At 38.5% G+C, this 24,792-nt stretch overlaps 1 protein-coding gene across 1 annotated transcript; it reads right to left on the bottom strand.

Moving 5' to 3' along the window:
• Positions 1-1,077: 1,077 nt before the first annotated feature.
• LOC134357523 (membrane protein FAM174A-like) lies at positions 1,078-24,792 on the bottom strand. Its single transcript, XM_063069143.1, has 3 exons — positions 24,396-24,792; positions 17,145-17,279; positions 1,078-1,989 (listed from the first exon to the last, which is right to left on the bottom strand). Exons 1-3 carry the CDS (start codon positions 24,665-24,667, stop codon positions 1,986-1,988), a joined length of 411 nt encoding a protein of 136 aa, XP_062925213.1. The 5' UTR covers positions 24,668-24,792; the 3' UTR covers positions 1,078-1,985.

Here is a 24,792-nt window from a genome sequence, read left to right as displayed (position 1 = left end):
GCCAAGCTTTCTGTGACATTAGAGTGATAAAGCAGAATATGAAGTTAACTCTTTAGTATTTTCAGTATTAATTGCTTTCTTATGAAAATATATGTTCAGTAGTTGAGCTACCATTAGACTTAACTGAGAAAATAATTCCTCTGCTTGATTTAAATAATACTGGAACAAAATGAATTTCAATTTTCAACAGTGACATAACAATTAATTTAGCTATTAATTCTTTCCAAGGCAAATAGAAAACTTCTCTTTTCATTCACAGGCTAAGTTCAAGTCATGAACATGAATATATATGTGGAACCATGTAGTGGCGTTCATGTTATGGATCTCAAATGCTCTGTCAAAGGTAGATCTTTTCTTCATATTAATCAAACATGCAAGGAGCAAAGAAAAACATTGTGCAGTATTAACAATAAACCAAATATTGAAAACTTGGAATATCTTAAAAAGTGTTTAACGAGCTCAAAGAAGCCTTTCACAAGAACAGAACAAATATCTGGTACAGCTGTGATAAGCTTTTCAATGGGATGGAATCTATTTCCTATCACAAAGGGAATCAGGACTTTGTGTTTAATGGAACAATTCCTTTGCACTCCAAGGACGTGTTTTATAGATAATATGCCAGAGATATCATTTAACTAGCACAATGTGATGCAGTTATTATCCAAGGACCAACAAGGAATCTTAACCAGGATCTTAACTTACAAAATTAAGGTTAGTGATGAAGTAGAAGAATGATCCATACTAGGAGATAAGAAGGAAGCAAATTGGTGAAAGCTCTAGTGCTAGATTTAACCAATTGATTTGTATATCTCACAGCACCAGCAAAATGAAGATGCATATGAACACTCATCCACATGGATATATTTCTAGTTCATATGAACTGGAACCTAGTGGTTATGAGAGTTTCAGTTTTCATCAATGCACAGACAATAGATTTCACATATGGCTATATCACACGCACAAAAACAGAATCAGACCTAACCCCGAAACCAGAAATCCTTATACAAGAAACAAAACACTTAAATCATATAGACTCAAAACAATTGTTAATACAAACATAAACTTATCCTCATGGAATGTGGTGATACAAAATTGCTGGCTTTTATTTGAGTCAAAGGCATCTGTATCATCAATCATCATGCTATTAATTAGCAGTAATATAACACAAAAATGGTCCTTTAATTTTTACTTTGAAACATTCCCAAAGTGCTATTATTCAATTAATAACTTAGCTAGAAACACCACCATCATTTGCCAAAAAAATAAGCATCCTAAGTGAATTGAAAAACATTGATCAACAAGCAACAATCTTAAGCTTTCAAGTTCCCTTTTGAAAAAGGGAAAAAAAAATCAAGATCTTTCAGATATTTTGTAAACACTTCCTTGCATTGCATACTTTTTACAAAATATGAGCTTTGTGTCTTTATAGAATATACTGACATGCTATATCTACATTATTAAAATGTAATCCAACATTTTAACAATTAGTGTATAATTAGCAAGAATTGCAAGATAGAGTAATTGATATTAAAATCTTACAGCAGACAATTATTAAAAATTTTGTAACCAAGCAATTATTATATTGGCACTCTGATTCCAATTTTAAAAATAGTATCAATATTTGAATCAGAAAATACAGATATGATTTTTTAATCTATTTCATATTCCTTCAATCAAAAAGTGAATAATGATATACATACAAGGGAACTGGAAAAGAGTTTTGAAGATAATTGCCAATTTTGATAAATAAAAATAAAAAAAACAATTACCAACTCTCATTTACACCAGAAATATATTTTACCTTATTAAAATAGTGTATTTTCATTAAAGTATTAGGGCTACAAAACTACTGTACAATAACAAAGTACATAGCTATACACCATACAGATATACAGCTGGTTCTTCAGAGCAGGAAGCAGATGGTGCCAGGAAACTTCTATGCACGTTTGGCTTTCTTGCAGAACGTATAGTAAGATTCATCTCATCTACCTGTAATTTAGAAAGAAAAATAGTAAGTACAAATATGAACTATGCTATATAAACATGATTTACCTATATAAACTGGGAAGAAATTACCTTTGGGGGAACTACTTGATAACTTGAGGTAGGACCCTCACCATCCTTATTACTGCCATCAGGGAGGAGATACAGGAGCGTGAAGACCCATACTCAACAATTTAGGAACAGTTTCTTCCCCTCTGCATCAGATTTCCAAATGACCTTTGAACACTGCTTCATTGTTCCTTTAGTTTTGTATTATTTAGTTTGTAATTTATAGTTTTTTAAACCTCTATTCCCGAAATATCAAAGTTATTAACATATGCTGTGGCCCTAATACCAACCAGGGAACAATCCACTATACATTTCAACATGAAAAATAGCTGCCTTTTTCACTGTTTTCTCTGCTAGTTAATTATTTTACATCACGTCCATGGCTTTTTTCATTCCATAACTTACAATCCCAATGGCAGCCTATTACTAATCAAATGCTCTTTTAGAAGTCATGATCATATAAAGCAAACTTCCCTCACCATACAAACAAAAATAAATCCGAGGTAAGAAGTAGCCACATGACTGAGGCTGTTTTGGGATTAAATAAAATCATGGCTAATCCATTTTAACCTCAATCTGCATTCCCATCTACCCACGGTAACCTATCACACATTCAATCATCAAGAATCTGTCATCTTTGCTGTAGGAATATTCCTGACTGCTTCCACCATCTTTAAAAGACTCAGAAGAAAAAAAATCCTTATTTTTACGTAAGGATATTAACGCATTCGCAAATGTCCAGATTAATACCTTGAACGGGAGGTGGCCTCATGAGCAAAGTTTGAACAGGCTAGGCTGAGATCTACTGGAGCTCAGAGCAGTGAGAGTGAAGCTGATTGAAACATGCAGGATCCTGAGAGTCCATAAGACCATAAGACAAAGGAGCAGAAGTTGGCCATTCGGCCCATCGAGTCTGCGCCGCCATTTTATCATTAGTGCCACTCCCCCGCTTCAGTCTTGACTGAATAGATGTGTGCAGGATTTCCTCTTGTAGGAGAAGCTAGGATGGGGGAGGGGGTGTCACCTTTCAAAATAGAGGGTCATTCATTTAAGAAAGCTGCAAATATTCACCTAATCTGGGGGTTAAGGAATTTTTGAATTCTTTCCATCGGGCTGCAGAAGTAGAGAATTTGAATATTTGTAGGGCAGAGGAAAAAGGGTACTTGATAAGCAAGGACGTGAAAGTTGCTGTAGGTATAAAAGGTCAGAGAATTAAAGTTACAGTTAGGTGAGTTTGAGGAACTCAGTGACCCACTCTTGCTCAGCTTGGTTCTCTAAATTTTAATCATTTGGGGAGCAGTGCCTTAAAATTCCGTACAATTTCCAGTCATGGGAGTAAGCCTGGAGTGTAAGTGAACCACCTCTACCTTAAAGGCTTGCTTCCCACTATTCAATTACAGTCTTGCTTGCCAAGATTGGATACCAGTTTACTTGTGCCAGATGCGTTCCCATCCCATTGAAACTGGCCCTTCTCCAGTAGGCTGCCCTTACACTAAAGTGGTAATTAGAAATCATATCCTTTTCCATAGTATGATACATAATACATATGATATAATAATTACTGTTCCTACTTGTTCTCCTGGAACCAAGTCGAGCAATTTGATCTTTCTTGTTGAGGCAGAAACCAACTGATGATAAATTGAATAACCCTCTTTGCCCTTTATATTACTGCTGTCTCAATACAAATATTTACCTCTTCTTTAATATCCATTCCACATCCTCTCTCCAAAGTAATAGTACCCACAAATATTCTGGTTATTTAAAAAACCTCTCATTTCCTCCGTCATTTTTCCTGAACACTTTACATCCAGGAATATGTAGAAACCAATCCACCCAGGCACACCTTCATGTGACCACCATGCCAGTTCATCGTGCCTGCAGCTCACCAACTTTATTTAATATGTCTCCTGCTTGTAGTGTATATGCATAGTTAAATATCTTGGGCTTTCTTGTATTATCTTTAGTTTCTTTCTTTAAGAATCACAGTTGGATCAAGGGAATGGCAGCGTAAGGAAAAGGTCTCTCGACAAAAAAGGTAAACTGCCCCAAAATTGAATTTAGACAAATACTTAATATTGCATAACTATATTAACAAAAGGGGCAAGGATGATGTCTAAGAACAAGATTAAAAAGTCTGCTCCGAAGACTGATAAACATAAAGAGACGCAGCAAGGCGACGGGCCTAGCTCCCCCACGGCAAGCCAGGACGGAGATAATGAGGGGGAAATCGGTGACTCTGTCTTTGATTCTCCGAGAGATTCGCAAGTTCCGACAAGATAACAGCAAACAGCTGGAAGATATTAAAGGAGAAATAGTAAAAACTAACTCGCGGATAGATGAAGCCGAAGCGAGGATTGTTGGAATTGAAGAGAAGCTACAAAACGCCGAGGAAGTGATAGCAGAAATGCTGAAGCTGCAATACCAGCTCCAGTGGAAACTAATAGATCAAGAAGGCCGCTCAAGAAGGGAAAATGTGAAGATTTACGGAGTTCCCGAAGGAACTGAAGGCAAACCCGGATTGATGATTCCCTTCATAGAGAAGCTGCTTAGAGAGAACCTTGATATACCGGCCGCAAAAGACCTACAGATAGAAAGGGCTCACCGCGCGTTGGCACCACAGCCCCCGGCAGGCGCCCAGCCCAGATCGATTCTGGTCAGATTTCTCAGTTACAGAACGAAGGAAGAGGTGCTTAAAAGGGCATGGCAAAATAAAGGCTTCATGTGGAACAACTGTAAAATCAGTTTAGACCATGACTACGCACCGGGGATTCTTGCCAGACGGAAGGAATATACGGAAACACGGAGAGTCCTGAAGGAAAACAACATCAGATTCCAGACCCTGTATCCAGCTCGGCTGAGAGTCTTTTACGACGAAGGGACAAAAACTTACGCTACGGTGGAGGAGGCAACGTCGGACCTGGCGGACCGGGGACTACCTATTGAAGTTATCACCCAACCGGAGTCACTACTGGAGAGGATTCGGCAGAAGTCGTGGCAGTCAGTGGGGCGAGGACGCTCTACACGAACCAGAGTGTCAAACTACAAGGAAAAGCTGCAAATATTCAGACGCAGATGTACAGAGAATACAGATTAATTAAGAGAAATGACTGAAAAGAGTAAATCGGACTTAAAGGTAAAATGAAAACTGGTAACTGAAAATAAACTAGGCGGAATAACTTGAATGATAGCAATATGGTCGAGACATAAATAGGAGAAAATTCTCTATGATTATTCAAACTGCTGAGGGCCCTCTAACACAGGGTGAAGATAGAGGTTATCCCTCTGAACTGAGGCGGATCGGTGCTCAGGCCTCACTGTGGGAAGTCGGGAAAAATTTTCAAATGTTACACGTTCAACAATGTCTAGGGTGCGGTTATATGTCTTGGTTTACTGTTGAGAAGGGATTGCTTACTGTTTGGTTAGAAAAGGAGAGTGTTTTTTTCCTACTAGAGAAAAATGCAAACTGAATTGGTAAAAATAATTTCCTATAATGTTAATGGGGTTTTGAATCCAATTAAAAGAAATAAGATTATGTCTAAATTGAAAAAAGAGAGGGCACAAATAGCTTTCCTCCAGGAAACACATATGAGCCAATCTGAACATGGAAAATTAAAAAGAATGGGCTTTAAGCATGTATTTTATTCATAATATAAGTTGAGTCACAAAAGAGGAGTAGCTACTTTAATATCAAGTACTCTTAATTATGAACATATTTCAGAGACTAAAGACAAAGAAGGACGGTTTGTAAAAATCACAGGAAGAATAGAAGGTACAGAAATAACATTGCTGAATGTTTATGCTCCTCCAGGTTGTGAATAGTCATTTTATAGACACATTTTTGACCTAATGGTCAGTTCTCAAGTGGTAGTAATTTGTGGAGGGAATTTTAATATTAGATTAAATCCTGTATTAGATTCTTCAAGAATAGTTACTCAGAATAAACCTCTGACTCGGAAAATGAATTCATTGATGGAGGAGTTGGGAATTATAGATGTCTGGAGGGAATTACACCCTACTAGTAAAGATTATACACATTACTCTTTCCCTCATTCAGCCTATTCAAGGATAGACTATTTCTTTATCTTTAATACAGATAGACTCAGGATAAAAAACTGTAATATTGCAACAATTGATCTGTCGGATCATAGCCCAGTCTCTATGTCTCTAATCCTGGAAAGGAAAATGAGGAAAACACTATGGAGGCTAAACTCACATATACTCAATAACCCGAAAGTAATGGAGAGATTAAGGGGAGAAATCAAAGAATATCTAGACCTTAATGACACGGGAGAAACATCACCAGTGATCTTATGGGATACACTGAAAGCTGTACTGAGAGGAAAAATTATTTCCATTACCACTCACATGAAAAAAATCAATGCACAAAAATTAGCAGACCTTCAAGGAAAATTAAAACAACTTCAAGTTGTAGATAGCAACAAAAGTAATTCAAATCGAAAACAGGAAATTAGGAAATTGCAAAGTGAAATTGACAATATTTATACGTTGGAAACTCATTTTCTTTACCTGAGACAATTGAATAATTACTTTGGTTCTGTCTTCACTAAGGAGGACATAAATAATCTTCCAGAAATAGTAGGGGACAGAGGGTCCAGTGAGGTGGAGGAACTGAGCGAAATACATGTTAGTAGGGAAGTGGTGTTAGGTAAATTGAAGGGATTGAAGGCAGATAAATCCCCCGGGCCAGATGGTCTGCATCCCAGAGTGCTTAAGGAAGTAGCCCAAGAAATAGTGGATGCATTAGTGATAATTTTTCAAAACTCGTTAGATTCTGGACTAGTTCCTGAGGATTGGAGGGTGGCTAATGTAACCCCACTTTTTAAAAAAGGAGGGAGAGAAAAACCAGGGAATTATAGACCGGTTAGCCTAACGTCGGTGGTTGGGAAACTGCTGGAGTCAGTTATCAAAAGATGTGATAACAGCACATTTGGAAAGCAGTGAAATCATCGGACAAAGTCAGCATGGATTTGTGAAAGGAAAATCATGTCTGACGAATCTCATAGAATTTTTTGAGGATGTAACTAGTAGAGTGGATAGGGGAGAACCAGTGGATGTGGTATATTTGGATTTTCAAAAGGCTTTTGACAAGGTCCCACACAGGAGATTAGTGTGCAAACTTAAAGCACACGGTATTGGGGGTAAGGTATCGATGTGGATGGAGAATTGGTTAGCAGACAGGAAGCAAAGAGTGGGAATAAACGGGACCTTTTCAGAATGGCAGGCGGTGACGAGTGGGGTACCGCAAGGCTCAGTGCTGGGACCCCAGTTGTTTACAATATATATTAATGACTTGGATGAGGGAATTAAATGCAGCATCTCCAAGTTTGCGGATGACACGAAGCTGGGTGGCAGTGTTAGCTGTGAGGAGGATGCTAAGAGGATGAAGAGTGACTTGGATAGGTTGGGTGAGTGGGCAAATTCATGGCAGATGCAATTTAATGTGGATAACTGTGAAGTTATCCACTTTGGTGGCAAAAATAGGAAAACAGATTATTATCTAAATGGTGGCCGATTAGGGAAAGGGGAGGTGCAACGAGACCTGGGTGTCATTATACACCAGTCATTGAAAGTGGGCATGCAGGTACAGCAGGCGGTGAAAAAGGCGAATGGTATGCTGGCATTTATAGCGAGAGGATTCGAGTACAGGAGCAGGGAGGTACTACTGCAGTTGTACAAGGCCTTGGTGAGACCACACCTGGAGTATTGTGTGCAGTTTTGGTCCCCTAATCTGAGGAAAGACATCCTTGCCATAGAGGGAGTACAAAGAAGGTTCACCAGATTGATTCCTGGGATGGCAGGACTTTCATATGAAGAAAGACTGGATGAACTGGGCTTGTACTCGTTGGAATTTAGAAGATTGAGGGGGGATCTGATTGAAACGTGTAAAATCCTAAAGTGATTGGACAGGCTAGATGCAGGAAGATTGTTCCCGATGTTGGGGAAGTCCAGAACAAGGGGTCACAGTTTGAGGATAAAGGGGAAGCCTTTTAGGACTGAGATTAGGAAAAACTTCTTCACACAGAGAGTGGTGAATCTGTGGAATTCTCTGCCACAGGAAACAGTTGAGGCCAGTTCATTGGCTATATTTAAGAGGGAGTTAGATATGGCCCTTGTGGCTATGGGGATCAGGGGGTATGGAGGGAAGGCTGGGGCGGAGTTCTGAGTTGGATGATCAGCCATGATCATAATAAATGGCGGTGCAGGCTCGAAGGGCCAAATGGCCTACTCCTGCACCTATTTTCTATGTTTCTATATTTTCTATGTAAAAGAATTATGAAGTAGGAGGTAAATCAGCTAGATTATTAGCATATAAATTACGAAAACAACAAGCAGACAATACAATTCATAAAATAAAGAATCCAAAGACAAAGCTTGTGGAGAGTACAATAGGGAAAATTCAAGAGAGTTTTGAAACATATTATCGAGAGCTGTACTCCCAACCCCGGGCCCCAATGAGCCCTATATAGACAGTGTATTGAATTTTTTTAGATCTACCTAACCTTACAGATTTACAAAATGCAAGTTTATTAGAACCAGTAACTGTCAAAGAACTGAATGTGGCCATCTCTAGGTTAAAGGTTGGAAAGTCCCCAGGTTCTGATGGGTTTACCTCAGAGTGGTACAAGTCCCTGAAGACACAGTTAGCCCCATTACTACTTAACTTAACACCTTTAATTGGATCTTGCAGAGAGGAGAAACTCCACCTTCCTGGAGAGAAGCGATTATTTCAGTTATTCCTAAAGAGGGTAAAGATAAACTAGAATGTGGCAATTATCGGCCAATTAGTGTTCTTTATTTAGATTACAAACTATTTACATCTATATTAGCGCGCAGATTGGAAAAGCTTTTACCTGGCCTAATCCACTTAGACCAGACTGAATTTATTCAACAAAGACAAACACAGGACAACATAAGGAGAACTCTGCACATATTAGAACAGGTTAATAAGAACGAGATAGAGACAATGGTAGTAGGATTGGACGCTGAGAAAGCTTTTGATTCGGTTAGTTGGGCATTCCTATACAGAGTGTTAGGAAGATTCGGCTTTCAAGAAAAGTTTATTAAAGTAACTCAGACTCTATATGACAGCCCTACAGCCCGAATTAAGATAAATGGGGACCTCTCTGACTCCTTCATCTTAGAGAGAGGCACTAGACAGGGATGCCCAATTTCTCCTCTCCTTTTTGCACTATATATTGAACCGCTTGCCCAACTAATAAGACAAAGCGAAATCGTAAAAGGTATCAAGGTGGCAGGGATTGAACAGAAAGTGGCGTTATTCGCAGATGATGTTTTGGTCTATCTGAGTGAACCAGAAAAATCATTTATAGGATTGTTTACACTGTTGGATGACTTTGGGAAAATATCAGGTTATAAAATAAATGTAAAGAAAACACAGGTTATGTCCCTAAATTATACACCATCCAAAAAAATTGCAGGATACGTATGATCTGAAGTAGGAAGCTAAATCATTAAAATATTTAGGAATAATCCTGCCGAATGAACTTTCAACACTGTCACAGGTAAATTATGGGCCATTAATCTCAAAGATAAAAGCAGATATGCATAGATGGAATCTTATCCCCTTTTTAAGTTTAAATTCAAGGATAAATACTATAAAAATGAATATTCTTCCTCGGTTATTGTTATCTTTTCCGTACTTTACCGGTGGAGGTGGATGATAATCAATTCAGGGAATGGGACAAATGGATTTCCCACTTCATTTGGCAAGGAAAGAAACCTAGAATTCGATATAACACCTTACAGTTAGGGAAGGAAGGAGGAGGTATGGTTCTTCCTTGCCTGAGAAATTATTTTTATGCCTCACAGATAACCCCTCTGTTATATTGGTGTAATAGGGAATATAAGGCTAGATGGAAGGAAATAGAATTTGGATTAGATGACAGTTTTCCTCTACAGGCCTCAATAGCTGACAAAGGATTGATGGTCCAGTTGGAAAAATTTAAAAACAGTTGGATGAATCTTACATTAAAAGTATGGCAGAAGGTGGTTAATTCATGTGGAATTAACAACATGTTAAAACTCTTTAGATGGTGTGCATATGATACCGAATTCCTTCCCAACAGAGGAGATAAAAGATTTGAGCTATGGATAAAGAAAGGTCTTACAACCTACCTCTCATTTATAGATAAAAGAGTATTACAAAGTTTCCAAATCCTGCAGGACAAACATGGCCTAGAACACAATGACCTTTTTTTAGGTACCTTCAAGTACGAAAGTATGTTAACCAGAGTTGTAGATATATAGACCTATCAACAGTAGAATTAGAATTTTTCAAGATTCTGAATTCGGCTTGCAGTTCAATACCTAGTAAATCAGTTTCTTGATTATATAGTGCACTCTCCCATGCTAAAAATGTAAATACACTGTATATTAAAGAGAAGTGGGAGAAAGAAGTGGGGTTGGTACTTTCAGAGGAGGCTTGGGGGAAAATCTGCAGCTTTCAATGGTCCTCGACTAATTCTTTGACTTGGAGAGAACATTGCTGGAAAAACATTATAAGATACTTCAAGACCTCATATCAGGAAAAATATAAAGATACAAATGTGACGTGTTGGAGAAGGTGCGGCTCCGAGGAGGCAAATCATTTTCATATTTTCTGGGATTGCCCTAAATTAAGTCTATATTGGGAAGGTATTCATAGAACATTAGTTAAGGTACTTAGGTCCCAGATACCTCTGAACTTTGAGACGCTCTATTTGGGGCATGTACTGTTTCTTAAACAGAAGGAAGATATAAAGTTGCTGCAGGCCCTCTTAGCGGCAAGCAAGAAATCAATCACTAGAAAGTGGCTAAATCCAATACCACCTACATTAGAAGATTGGCACGGAATTATCTTGGAAATATTTAAAATGGAAAAGTTGACTTACTCCCTGAGAATTCAAAAAGAAAAATTTTATCAAATCTGGAATAAATGGATTGAATATATAACCCCAATGCGAGCAGACTTTAGATGACTCTCCTAATGATTTATACTGCTCTTCTCATCAACACAGTAATATTGCTAACGTAAGCACCCCTAGTCTAAATGTCTTTTTTTTTTGTTTTCTTTTGGAAAATAGAGAATTAACACAAATAAAGGGAAAGATTTGGGAAAGGGATAAAAAATGAAAAAATTAAGTAAATAAGTACATAGGGATTAGATAATTATGTCTGCGGGCAGGAGCAAGCGTGAACAAATTAGGATATAAACACCTACAATGGTTGTTACATAGGCTTACATACAACATTTTGGACCAGTGGAAATGGTCCAGAAGAGTTATATGGAAACTATTATTACTATTTTTCTCAACAACTAATACCATTACTTAGCCTAATAGATTAGAATTACCACAGTACATAATTATCTATTTAAGTGTCTAATTTCCTTTTATATCATCTCAATGTGTACTTAAGAATGTATAAATAATTATAGTTTTATACATATAAAAAAATGGAAAAGGTTGTATGTGTGAAAAAAGTACATGATATTTGTGAATTCCTTATCCAAATAAAAATAAAATTTAAAAAAAAAGAATCACAGTTGATGTTAAACTTATTAGGACCTGACTAGCCCATAAGGTATTGTGAATTCAAAGTGCATTGTTTCGACAATTAGTGAACTGAGAAAAAGGCATTAAATTATGAACAAGTGAATTTGACCAGGCATAAGCAGAGAAGAAAGACATTTTTCATTTCTGAAGAATGTAACAATTAGAACTGTGTGATAATTGCAAGTAATTCAATAGGGAATTGCAGAAAACTTAGGTACACAGCAGTGATAATCTGGTACCCCAACCAAACAGCATGAAAGTACTTCAAGAGAATTGAGGATAAATGGGAGAAAGCAGCAAAAAAAAAATTGAAAGACTAAATTGAATTGAAGGAGGTTTGCATCAAGGATATCAATTGCTGTTTGTACATAATTATTTTTCGTTTTTATACTTACGAGTTAAATTAATACACTAAATGTTGTTTATGTAAATTGTCAGTGCAGTCTTGAGGTCCTAAAAGAAAATGTTGGGGATTGGAAAGATCATAGAAGCAACTTTACAATTCATAGCATTTGCCAAATGGTACTTCCACTGAATGGGAGTTGGGGCGGGGGGGGGGGGGGACATCATCATGAACAATACAAAGGCCATTACAACTGTGTGATTGCTCCCAAGAGCAGAAGTGAGTTTTCATAACCTTTCGAAGAGAATGTGAAAAATGCAAAATAAACATCTACATACTAATTACTGGTGAGTATTAACACCGTGAATATTCAACTGTTCAATTTGCAAGCTTTCTAGAAATTAGTTATCTCTGCACAAAATGATAACATTGAAGAATTACTAATTGCTTGAAGTTTTACCCAAGTTTTACAGCATGTATATGACGTTCTGCAAGGTACAAGTGGCAGGGAGGATTCTGATCTCACAAACTTAATGCAGAGTGCTTCTGAAAAGATTATCTCAAAGTGTTTGAAATATATGGAATCATTAAAATAGATGGTACTTAGTGAAACACATGCTCTCCATTTCATAGCTAGTTATTAACCATTTATAATGAGAAAACAGCATTTGATGTAGGTAATTTGCTACAGGTGATCCCATGTTTTGATTGTTCAAGTTTGCACCCTTAAAATTCAAAATTCATTACTCGAAAGTCTAGGTATAGAAATTCACATTCACAGAATTTGTGAGTAAAAGTAGAAAATCAGTGCAATATATATTTGTTTTCCACTTGTGTTTCTTGATGCTTTGTACAGATGATACAGCTTTGTGTTACGTAAATTGTGACGAGTTTTCTAGATATGCAACTGCACCCTCCCCCACACCCACCCCCTGAACTCTGATAACAGGTGGAGCATTTTCTTTATCAGAGTACAGGTTAAATCGATATATTCTGAGTGTGAAAATTTGCCTCCGGTGAAGGGAACAATTTAGTTCCATGGGGAATGAATAACAAAGTGCATTATGCCTTAAATTTTATTTATTAATATTTGTTTCAAAATGGTTTTAATCAATAAGATAAATAGCTATAAATTGGTGCACATGGTTGATTGTGCTTTAATATTAATTGATACAATTTATTTCAGTTACATCATACAATCGTGACCTCAAGACTGATTGCGGATTGCAAGTATGACCTTGTGCCCCAGTTTGCATCATTCAGCACCAAGAGTCAGTGTATTCTAAAACACTTTGCTCAAGGTCCATCAACAATTATCCTCTTATTCAAATTGCTCCATGGATTGGCACACAATTCTCTAATCTCAAAACTCTGTATTACTTGAGCTTTGCCACTTGTACCCCAGTCTCTTTGTCCCACCTTTGTAGCCAGGCCGTCTGCTTTTAAGACTCCACCTTTGAATTATCTCCATTCCTTTTCTCCTTTAACACTCTTTAAAAAACACTTTTTGATCAAACTTTTAGTTATTGCTCCAATTACTCCTCTTCCAGCCGCTGCATAAACTCTTTGCAATTTTGGCCAGTTTCAATGAGACTCCCCCACCAGGCATGTCTTTCCTACCTGGAAAAGGACTTCTCAGTGGTCTCCACCTTCTTGTGGAACATTCTTGTGCAAATACAGGTGACGCAACACCTGCTCTTTTACTTTAGAGTATTATTTAAGCTCCTTCCCACCATCCAGATGCCTGTCAATGTCTTTTCTATCCCACACCCACTCACATCTGTTTGCATCCTCCTGCACTGCCTCTAGTGGAAGCTTGAGGAACTGCGAATCAAAGTTTTCAAGATTTGAAATCAAATTCAATAAATGTTTTCTTTTATAAAAAATAAAGCAGATGCTGGAAATTTGAAATATAAACAGAAAAAGCTGGCAACACTAAGTCAGGCAGGACAGGATCTATACAAAATGGAAGAGAATTTCAGATCAAACACCTTTCACAAGAATTGGCAAAGACAGAAAATGTATTAATATTTTTCAGTTCGTGTCTGAACTGACTAGCTCTCCTATAAGGTTATGTATTTTTACTGTCTCGACAGACCTTGTCTGATTTGCTGGCCATTTTCAACGTTCTTCTTTTGGCTACAGGTTGCTGTAACAACTCCAAATTACATTTTGGAGCTTTTCACTCTCTCGATATCCCTCATAAACTATCAAATAATCTGTTCTGTAAATAAGCACAATTACTTTGTCAATCCTGTCTCACTATCAGAGATATCTCCTGTCTTATCACCTCTCCTCAACTCTCTCTGCAACTTAAAAACTAGCATCTTTTTCTTCACTTTTGCAGTTCAGATTAAGGGTCTTTGAGCTAAAAAAAAAAACCCTCTTTCTCCTTCCATAGATGCTGGCTGACCCGCTGAATGTTTCCAGCATTTTCAGTTTGATTAACAGTTTCTTGAAGCCTTGTTCTCAGCATCAAATTCAAAATGTTAGACATTTTGAAAGCAAAAATAGTGTTCAAGAGGCTTTTAGATACGCATGTCAAAACACATAACACAGAACAATGCAATAGAGGAAGAGAACCTTCAGACCACGGTGTCTGTGCTGACATACTGTCAAATCAAAATAATCCCATCTGCCTGCAAGAGAATATGCAGGTAATGAAGGGATATGGATTATGTACAGGCACAGATAACGCACCCTTTCCAGGCACTGGTCCAGTAAACCTCATCTTAATGCTTCCAATACATATAATTCCTTCAATAAGGAATATGTACACAATACTCAGATGTGATGATAACTAGCCAAGGATAGAACAAAGGAAAACTCAGAGTTGAGACCAAGAGAAGCTAATTAACCACTGAAGCCAGAGAAAGTGGTCAAAGTGGGAGTAAAATTTAGAGTTTAAGTGGTTGACAAAATGAAGCTCTGCAGCACCCTTGCAAGCAAAATGGGGCTATTCTGCAAAGAAGTCACCTAACCTGCATTTGAATTTTTCAATATTGAGACCACCACTCACAAGCACCAGTAAACTTTTACATTAACTGTGCTCACACAACTATATTTCTGTAGTTTGCAAGAATATATGAATGCTAATAGTTTTCAAAAACAAGCTTCCAGGCTAAGTCATCTCAAGGACAACTGCTGATCACTACCACAACAAAGCTAAAATTACCCAAATCAATTTAAAGTATTGATCTAACTACAAACTTTTTAAATCAGCTCAATAAAATATTACACTTATTACACTCCAGTACTATTATCCATAGTCACTGGAAGAGTCTGGAACTTCTGAGAGGTTTTTCAATAGTTTCTAAATATGCATTGTCCATGAAAATATTATTTTTGTACCCAAGTTAGAAAAATCTTAAAACTGTCCTTGCATATGACTTAATATGTGGCATCTCATCAGTGGAAACCACTGAAACACTTTGAAAACTTGAGGGTTTACTCAACAATTAATTCTTTAACTTGAGATTTATTTTTTTTCACATAAAGAGCGGAATAGGCCCATTCGGCCCCAAAGCCATGCTTTCCAGCACCCCCTAATTTAATCCTAGCCTAATCCTGGTTTACAATGACCAATTAATGTACTAACCACAAAACACTCTGAAGATGCTGGGGTCAAAGCAACACTCACAACACGCTGGAGGAACTCAGCAGGTCGGGCAGCATCTGTGGAAACGATTAGTCAATGTTTTCGGCCGGAACCTGGGTTCCCAAACGTTGACTGATCGTTTCCACGGATGCCGCCCGATCTACTGAGTTCCTCCAGTGTGTTGTGAGTAATGTACTAACCAGTACATCTTTGGATTGTGGGAGGAAACTGAAGCACCCTGAGGAAACCCAGGCAGTCACAGGGAGAATTTGAACCTGGGTCATTGGTACTGTAAAGCGTTGTGCTGACCACTACGCTACCATGCCACCCCACTAAGGCTACCCATTCTAAAGCTAGGGGCTAATACAAGATTACACATTCTTGGCAAATGCCTTCCTGGCTTACATGCACCAAAGTGCCAATTTTACTGATAGTTCAATCAAGCTTCTCATTGGAATCGGATTTACTGAGAATGTATTTTAAATTCAATTTAACTGAAATTCTGAATCAATTCCAACAGATTGAAATCAAAAGTTATGAAATACTGTACATATCATAAATACAATTTAGGACTAAATCTAAAATAGTTTCACTGTAATAAAACAACAAAAGGTGCTGTGGTTAATCAGTGTGTGGAGAAACAGGGCTGGAATTTCAGCTTACTAATCTTGCACTGAAACTATGAAAGTTAGAGATGTTTTAAGTTGCACAGCTAAGGGGATAATGGCCCAGTAAAGGACAACATTGAGGTTCATTTACTCAACCTTCCAATGAATTTGGAGGATTTTATTATTTAATTGAAGCAGCTTTGGAGTCCACAGTCATCATGCACTTGCTCTACACTCAAAGTCTCGGGGGGCCGGGGGGGAGGGGGGGCCTGGGAAGAAAGAAAGAAAAAAAAATGTACAACAGCTGCTGGTGGACCATGAGTTTGATGTCAGATCCAATACCTTGAACTTCAGATAGCCTTTTTCTCCAATTATCCAAAGGCTGTGCTGAGGCATTGAATTTTATGATTGATGTGTGCCTGAGATAAGCTTCCCCCATGTGGGAAGTGGCCAATGGTTTTCGAACATGTTGCTGTGAACTATTACTATCCGAGGACTGTAGGGTAGGTTGATAAAGAACGTCTATCTTGTAGGTTTTCTTGCAAGCCTCACTGAATAGGTCAACTTTGAATTGGAGCTTAACCTTCCAGGGTGCACAAACCCAAGAGCAATCTGCATACTGTTGCTCAACTTCTAAACTTTAGCTTTGAAATATTATTAATAAGTTGGAAAGTTTTTGAAAGAACATTATGGTAGTGTTTTTTTCCCCTCATCAACTAACAATTTTCAGAGTTTCTGTATGTATGGGTCTAATGATTCTATTATGTTTCTTGGATTGACTGAATATGCCCGCAAGGAAGTGAATCTCCAGGTTATGTATGGTGACATATATATACTTTGATAATAAATTTACTATGAAGTTTTGAACTTTGAAACCTTGAATACAGTAGGAGACCAAAGGAGGTCTAACTCAGTTCCCAATCAAATTCCACTTTTATTCAAAAACATTTATTAATTTAACTGCTCACCTTCTTGAATGATGTACATCAAATAATGTTTCATCCTCTTCATCATCTTCCTGATCTAATGGTCTCATTTCCATGTTTTCTAGATCTGTTTTCAGTACTCCATACTTCCGGTTTTTTCTGTTAATCCTCCTCATCCTAGATTTAAAATTGGAAATTTTTACAACACTTAGCATAAATTATAAAACACTACAATAAAACTACATTCAACTATGTGGATGTGCTGCTAGTTGCAAGTATGTGGCACAGTATACAAATTGCTTTTGATTGCTGAATGACACACAAAACAGTAAGTCCAATGAAAATAGTTCCTTCTGGCTAGTACCAACTGCTCAAGGTGGCCTTACTCACAAAAGCACAAAAGGAACATTGAGGTGTGAATGGCCAGTCTTTTCCTAATCAATACTAATAGTTCCTACAAAAATCAAAATGTCATTGAAATACCAAGTTTCTAATCCGCCAGAGAAAGGAATCAAAATTCTGCCGATCATTTCAGATATTTCTCTTTTCCGCTAAGACACGGTCAGCACCCTGGCAGCCAAATAAACACTGATGTGTATTGCAACGTCAAACAAAAATGATATGGTAACACTACCCAGAGGACTAAAGCATTAGCAGTGCTGAGAGTTAACATGATAGAAAAAGTCGGTTGGTTTTATCTTCAACACACTGTTGCAGATGCACGCCTCCATGAGTATCAGATTTAGATATACCCAGCTACAGCTCAAAACTGAACAACTGCAGAATATCTTCTCACCTCATGGTCCTACCAAATTCTCATTTCCTCTCATGCCTCAAAAATGCAATTCTTGTCAGGACACTCCAAACCCATCTAGTTTAGTGAAAGATAAATTAATAAACTGCATAAAAGCAAATTCCTTATCATTACTTTTATGTAGGTGTAACTTGACACACTCCAACTTAATGCACTCTGCTGTTTCCTTGTATACTGTTATTCATTCATCCAAGTTTTAATCCGTAATTTTAAGCAGGTCTGTTCTGCAAAAAAACTCATCTTTTTTTGAAGTTAAAATTTTTCCCAAATGTTCAGCTCACTTGCACAATCAAGGTTAAAACAAGAATTTAGTGGCGTAGTCTAGCATTTAGCTAAGGATCAAAGTGATAATTTTAAAATTCATCCCAACTCCTCCAAATCATTCCTTTCACCATTTTAAAAAAGTGGTCTTAACTCATTAACACCATATTAAGTTTTATTTTCTTTTTATGAAAGAACATTCAGATAGTCTTACAGGTCTAATTAGTGGCCATGGTTTATGTACACTAAAATGTTTCTAAAGTTAGATCCATTGCAATTTAAAAACCAGAGGTAAAAGTAAACTGAACTGTTGACATCAGGTCAGTAAGGTCACTTTGGCTCTACGTGGCAATAGTTTGATAATTGTCCTGCTCATCTGACCTTGCTGAATATTAGCTGGCCTTAATTGGACTGTTTCTCTGCCCACTTGAAAAGGTATTGCTGTGTGCAGAAAGATTGCCACATTAGCAACTACATTTTCTGAAATAATTCATCAGCAGTACAGCGTTTTGGGACTTTCCATGATCATAAAAGATACAGTGTGAGTACTAGGTCTTCCTAATTAAGGAACTTCGAGAAGAATTTAACTAAAGAGTTGCTTTAATGCTGGTGTTGGAAAATACATCAAGGATACAGTACCTATCACAACTAAATTGTAGAAAGTAACACATGCACCTGAAGCTCTGTACCTCCAAGTAGGATGGTCTGGCCTAGTGTTAAGATCAGGAGAGTTTTTATATAATTAGCTGTGTTCCTACAAGGAAGCTGTTTATCTTGTCTATCCCAAAAACTTTAATCTCATCAATTATATAACACTCAATTTGCAAACCCCTCATTAATTAACAATCAGTTTTGTTAAATCAGTAGATCCAAGGAACCTGAGTGACCACCCTGCAGCATCAGCAGGAAAAAAAATCAGCTTAAAATTGGAGCCTAGAATTTCCTTCAGGTTCAAAATGTTGGAAATAAAATAAAGATAGGTTAATTATATATGGTCTTTCAGATTCCTGGGACAACTCTTAAGTACCTTACAGCTGATGAAGTACATTCTGAAGTTGCAACCATTATCATTATGAGACAAACAAAACAGTTAATCAGCAAAGTGAATTAGTCCTACAACTGATTGGCCATGTTTTGCTGGAATATTTTAGGGTGAATAGATGAGAAGATTGCAAGATTATGACAATGTTGAAATCACAATGATATATACAGCATAAGAGCAGTGTTAAAATCAGTGTTAAAATAGACAACATCTACACATAAAATTGTTACAATGCTATAAAAGTAGATACCATTTTATAAAGAAATGACTTGTATTTCCAACCCATTCAAAACTTTTTCAATCTCATTCATTATATCAATTTATTTTAATATTTACTTAATGAAAAGCTAAAAAGTATGATACAATCATTCAGTTTTCCTTTAAAATATGCATATTCAAACAATGTAAAGAAAATACTGAAACATAATAAAAGTGTCAGCCCAATGAGAACATTGTCAGAGTTGGTGCATTAATAAATGATTCTGACCTTACATTTTCCCAGAGTTTATGCTGAATGTTAGTGATTTTTTAAAACAAATTCTTGCAATAAAATAAGTAATATATTAACCATCAAGATGTCATTTTCCAAAAGAAAACATCCTTTTCACAACTCAGACATGCCCTACAGCCCCAAAGATATTTTTATCCTGTAATCACTGCAGTAAAAGCAGGAAATGTGTTTTCAATTAATCTCCAAGAACAGAAATATCACAACAGATAATCTGTTTTTGGAAATATTGGCTGGTAGCAATAATTACCTTTCCCTAGCTACCCTGACTTCACAAAGGATTAAGCATAGTGCAACACCCAAAGCCCCTGTAGACCAGAAGACATAGGAACAGAATTAGGCCATTTGCCCATAAAATCTACTCTACCATTCCATCATGTAATTGACCTCCTTTTGAACACTAAGGGGTTTTGATAACAATCAGCATGTTTTTTTCTCCTTGAACTATTCTACAGTTTACAATTTATCATATTTTAGAAAATGTCTCGAATGGATTATGATTAGAAGTATTGGCATTTGTTTATTATTGTCACATGTACACAGACACAGTGAAAAGATTATCTTGCAAACTGTTCATACAGATCAAATTACACAGTGCATTAAGCTATTAAGGTACAAAATAACAATGCAAAATAAAGTGCAAAAGCTACCAATGAAGAGCAGTGTTGGTAAACTATAATGGCACCCTTAACCTATGACCTCTAGTTTTAGTTTCACCCAAATTCAGTGGAAAAAGTCTGTTTGCATTCACCTTATTTACACCCCTCAATTTTGTATACCTCTATCAAATCTCCCTCATTCATCTACACTCATGGGAATGAAGTCCTAACGGAACCTATTCAACCTCTCCCTAACACTCATGCCTTCAAGACCCAGCAACATCTTTGTAAATTTTCTCTGTACTCTTTCAAACTTTTCTGTGTGCAATTCTGGTCACCCACCTACAATACTCCATATTTGGTTTCACCAACATCTTATACAACTTCAACATAACATCCCAACTCCTGTACTTTGAGTTATGTGCCAGCAGCTCTCTACCACTTTATACACCAATGACACCACTTTCAAAATACTATGGATCTGGATTCTTAGATCCTTCTGTTCTTCTGCACTCCTCAGTGCCCTACTGTTCATTGTGTAACTCTTACCCTGGTTTGTCCTCCCAAATGCAAACTCAATCTTGTCTGCATTACATTCCATCTGCCATTTTTCAGCCTATTTTTCCAGCTGGTTCAGAACTTGGTGTTATCCGCAAACTTGTTGATTCAGTTTACCACATTATCAGCCAGACTGTTGACATAGATGACAAACAACAATGGACCCAGCATCAATCCCTACGGCATACTACTAGACAGGCCTCCAGTCAGAGAGCCCCTATCTACTACCACTCTCTGGTTTATCTTGTGAAGCCAATGTTGAATCCAATTTACTATCCCATTCTGAATGCCAAGTGACTGAAGCTTCTTGACCACGTGGAACTTAGGCAAAGGCATTGCTAGAGTCCACGTTGACAACATTCATGGAAAAAACCATTTTGACCACTCTTAATCAGACCATGGCTATCCAAATACTTATATACAGTCGGCCCTCCATATCCGCGGATTCAACCAACTGCGGATTGGGAAACCCGGATGTTCTCTCTCCAGTACTCGTTGTTTGAGCATTGTTCACCTCACCTCTCGTTCGGGTTATATGGGAAAAATTTTTGAGCATTCCCAGACCCAAAAAATAACCTACCAAATCATACCAAATAACACTTAAAACCTAAAATAACACTAACATATAGTAAAAGCAGGAATGATATGTTAGTAGAACCAATACAGTAGTAACATCGGCAGCTTTCAAGATTCTTTCTTAAATACGTAGTACGAATGGTGGACGCAGGCAAGTTCAACGCACGCACAATGTCTTTATTTCATTCACCACGATCAAAACGCTTAATTACGTCCAGTTTTACACTAAGCGTAACACCCTTACGAGCTCTCTTAGGCTTTTCTGATAACATAGGATACATCTTGCTAACGGATGCACAAAATAAATCGAGATAAAGCACTCTTGCTGCTCGGGGTGCGCGCTGCCTCTATAACGGCTTGCTGCAAAACAAACACTGAACACTATTTTCACTTTTCGTAACACCCTTACGAGCTCTCTTAGGCTTTTAGATAAGGGACTTGAGCATCCGCGAATTTTGGTATCCATGGGGGGGTCCCGGAACCAATCCCTCGCGGATATGGAGGGCCGACTGTATCTGGTCCAATGGAGTACCTTACAATAATTAACCCATTGCTGACGCCAGACTCACTGGCCTACAATTTCCCGACTATTTTTAAGAGCCTTTTTGGAAAAGCAGAACATTAGCTATCCTCCGGTCCCTTATCCATGGCTAAAGGCATTTTAAATACTTCTGCTAAGACCCCAGTAATTTTTGCATTAACCTTTTACACCTTGTCTGAGGTGAGGACTCATTCACCCTAATTTGCCTCAAGACAGAAAGCATCTCCTCTTCTGTAATCCAAATATGGTCCATGATCTCACTGTTGTTTTACCTCAATTCTAGACACTACGTCTGTCCTTCGTGTGAATACAGAAGCAAAAAAAAATGCATTTAAGGTCTCCCCCATCTCTTTCGGCTCCATACATAGATGATCACATTGATTCTCAAGTAAACCAATTTTGTCCCTTACTATTCATTAGCTCTTACTATAATCTGTAAAAGCCCAGGGACAGGAACCTCATGCCCCCTTTTAGCTTTCTGATTCCCCACTTGCATTTCTTATACTCCTCAAGCACCTCATTTATTCCTTCCTCTTTATACCTGCTATACACCTCCTTCTTCTTAACCAGAGATTTAATATACCTCAAAAACTGAGGCACAAGGATAAAACTGTTAGCCTATTCTAACAGGAACATGCAAACTCTGCACTCTCAAAATTCAATTTGTGAAGGCATCCATTTGCCAGAAAATAACCTATCCCAATCCACACTTGCCAGATCCTTTCTGATACCATCAAAATTGGCTTTTCTCCAATTTGGAATCTTAAACCAAAGACCAAACACATTTAATAAACTCGAGACCTCAAAAGATCCCTCAAATGCTGCCAGTCACCTTCTCCCAATTGAAATACTCTCATCTATACTTGGCAGATGATGGAAAACTATTACTTCTGTAACAGAAATAGAGTATAATGGAATAGAAATGATAGAATTGAAGTTCAGCCATCAGGGCAAAATGAAAATCGCATGCAATGAAAGCTGGAATGTCTGCTGTCAAAAACCTGTGAATGTTGGGACATGACAAGTTTCTTGAGTAAGGTAAAATAAATCAGCCATCATCTTCCTTAATGTCAGAAGTAGCAGAGTGTCCACTGCTTCTGTTTTTATTGTTACTTTTAAACTGAGGTGAAGAATTTATGCGCTTGTGATGCCACTGAAAGTTTTTCATTGTACCTGTGCATACACATACTTGCGCATATGACAATAAACTTGACTTTGACTATCATCTGATGTACCAGCTCATAGAGCTCAAAGGGCAATACTTTCTGCTCCTAATAACAAGTGATTCCTCACAATAAACCTGAGGAGGGTTGTAGATGGCATCAAGGTGACAACTAATGACTCAGCTCTTTCTACGACACCCAGTTCCAGTTAAGGTCAGTGGCGAGGGTGAGGCGACATGCCAGCTCCAGCATAGGCTGCCTTTGGGACAGCAGAGATACGAAAATAAAGTAATCTACATCTCTGCAGACTGTGGAGACAGATGCAAGGGTTCATACCCCTTTTGATGCCCAGCAGCTGTGAAGCTAGGACTCTTTGATCTACAGGCTGTTACCAGGGCTACACACCAGGACAGACATCAAGTGCTGCTAGAAGGCCATAAACTCAGTGAAGGATGCCCTTCAGTTTGTCTGAAACTTGGTCTTCCAGCACAGTAAGGTGCTTGGAAGAGAATGCCATCACCTGGCTCAGTCCAAGCTGCAGGTGTAGGTACTGAGAAATAGACTGAAACACAGTGCAGCCAGTGCTGAGACTCAGAGGGGAAGGACCACAGTACATGCTCCTGCTATCACACCAGGAGTTGCATAGAGAAGACCCTCAATCTAAGAGGTACCACATTGTTTACATGTTTTTATTATTATGTATTGCAATGTACTGCTACCCCAGAGAAAAAAAAATCACGACATATGCCAGTGACATTAAGTCTGATTCTGATCTCAGGGAACTGATGTTAGTGTTTTTTCCCCTCCCTTTAAAGTTTAAACTACGTAATGCAGTAATTAATCAAGAATGCAAGGTTTCTGCACCGTTTCTTACTTTTGTATATACGTTTTATGAATAAAGTCTACTTTGGGGGGAAAATAAGGATGCCAAATTTGCCAGGAGTGACTTATTGTCACAGCTTGTATAGAAGTAGTCACCGTTTACTTTTACTTACTGATGTTCGTCAACAGCAGAAGCGGGCCATTTTCGTACTCCTGCCAGCGTGTAAGGCCTGGGTAACCTGTCCAGCGGCAATTTACTTGAAAATACTCCGCACCCCACAACTACCACCGTAAACAGAAGCAATACCTCGGCTTCAGCTGGATGTCCGCCCCACCGTCCCGTCTTCTCCACCCACCCACCCGCTCCCAGGGCAACCCGGGACCACCCATGGCTCACACCCGCCCTCACCTGATGGTCCTCACCACGAAGTAGACCACGACTAGGGCCGTGACCACAACCAGCACGCAGAGCGCCCGCTGGATCATCATGGTCTGCTCGGTGCTGGGCACCGCGTTGTAGGCGCCGTCCGTCCTCGCCTTATCTCCCTGCGTCGCCGTCGCCGCCGCCGCCGTCGTGTTCGTGCTGTTGGTCCGAACCGTCGACCCGTGTGCTGCATCGCGGGCGGCCCAGAGCAGCAGACAGACGCACCACAGCCGAGGCCTATGCGGCCTGCCTCTCATGGCCGGCTCACCGTCAGCCTGCTGGCAGCCCGTCGCTACCCACAGCCCCCGCCGTTGGCGGCGCTGACGTCAGCGAAGGCGGTGCTGCCCGGCCCGGCGGGGAAGGAGCCCGTTCACCCGCGGGT

The sequence above is a fragment of the Mobula hypostoma genome, chromosome 16 (genome assembly GCF_963921235.1).
Source record: "Mobula hypostoma chromosome 16, sMobHyp1.1, whole genome shotgun sequence".
Lineage (NCBI taxonomy): Eukaryota > Metazoa > Chordata > Chondrichthyes > Myliobatiformes > Myliobatidae > Mobula > Mobula hypostoma.
This window is presented reverse-complemented; position numbering and strand designations above follow the sequence as displayed.

Excerpts from the sequence above, each read along its gene's own strand:
- LOC134357523 (XM_063069143.1), bottom strand. The coding sequence starts at position 24,667 with ATGAGAGGCAGGCCGCATAGGCCTCGGCTGTGGTGCGTCTGTCTGCTG. Across the intron at positions 17,280-24,395 it reads TTCGTGGTGAGGACCATCAG|GATGAGGAGGATTAACAGAA; the intron begins GTGAGGGCGGGT and ends TTTTAAATCTAG.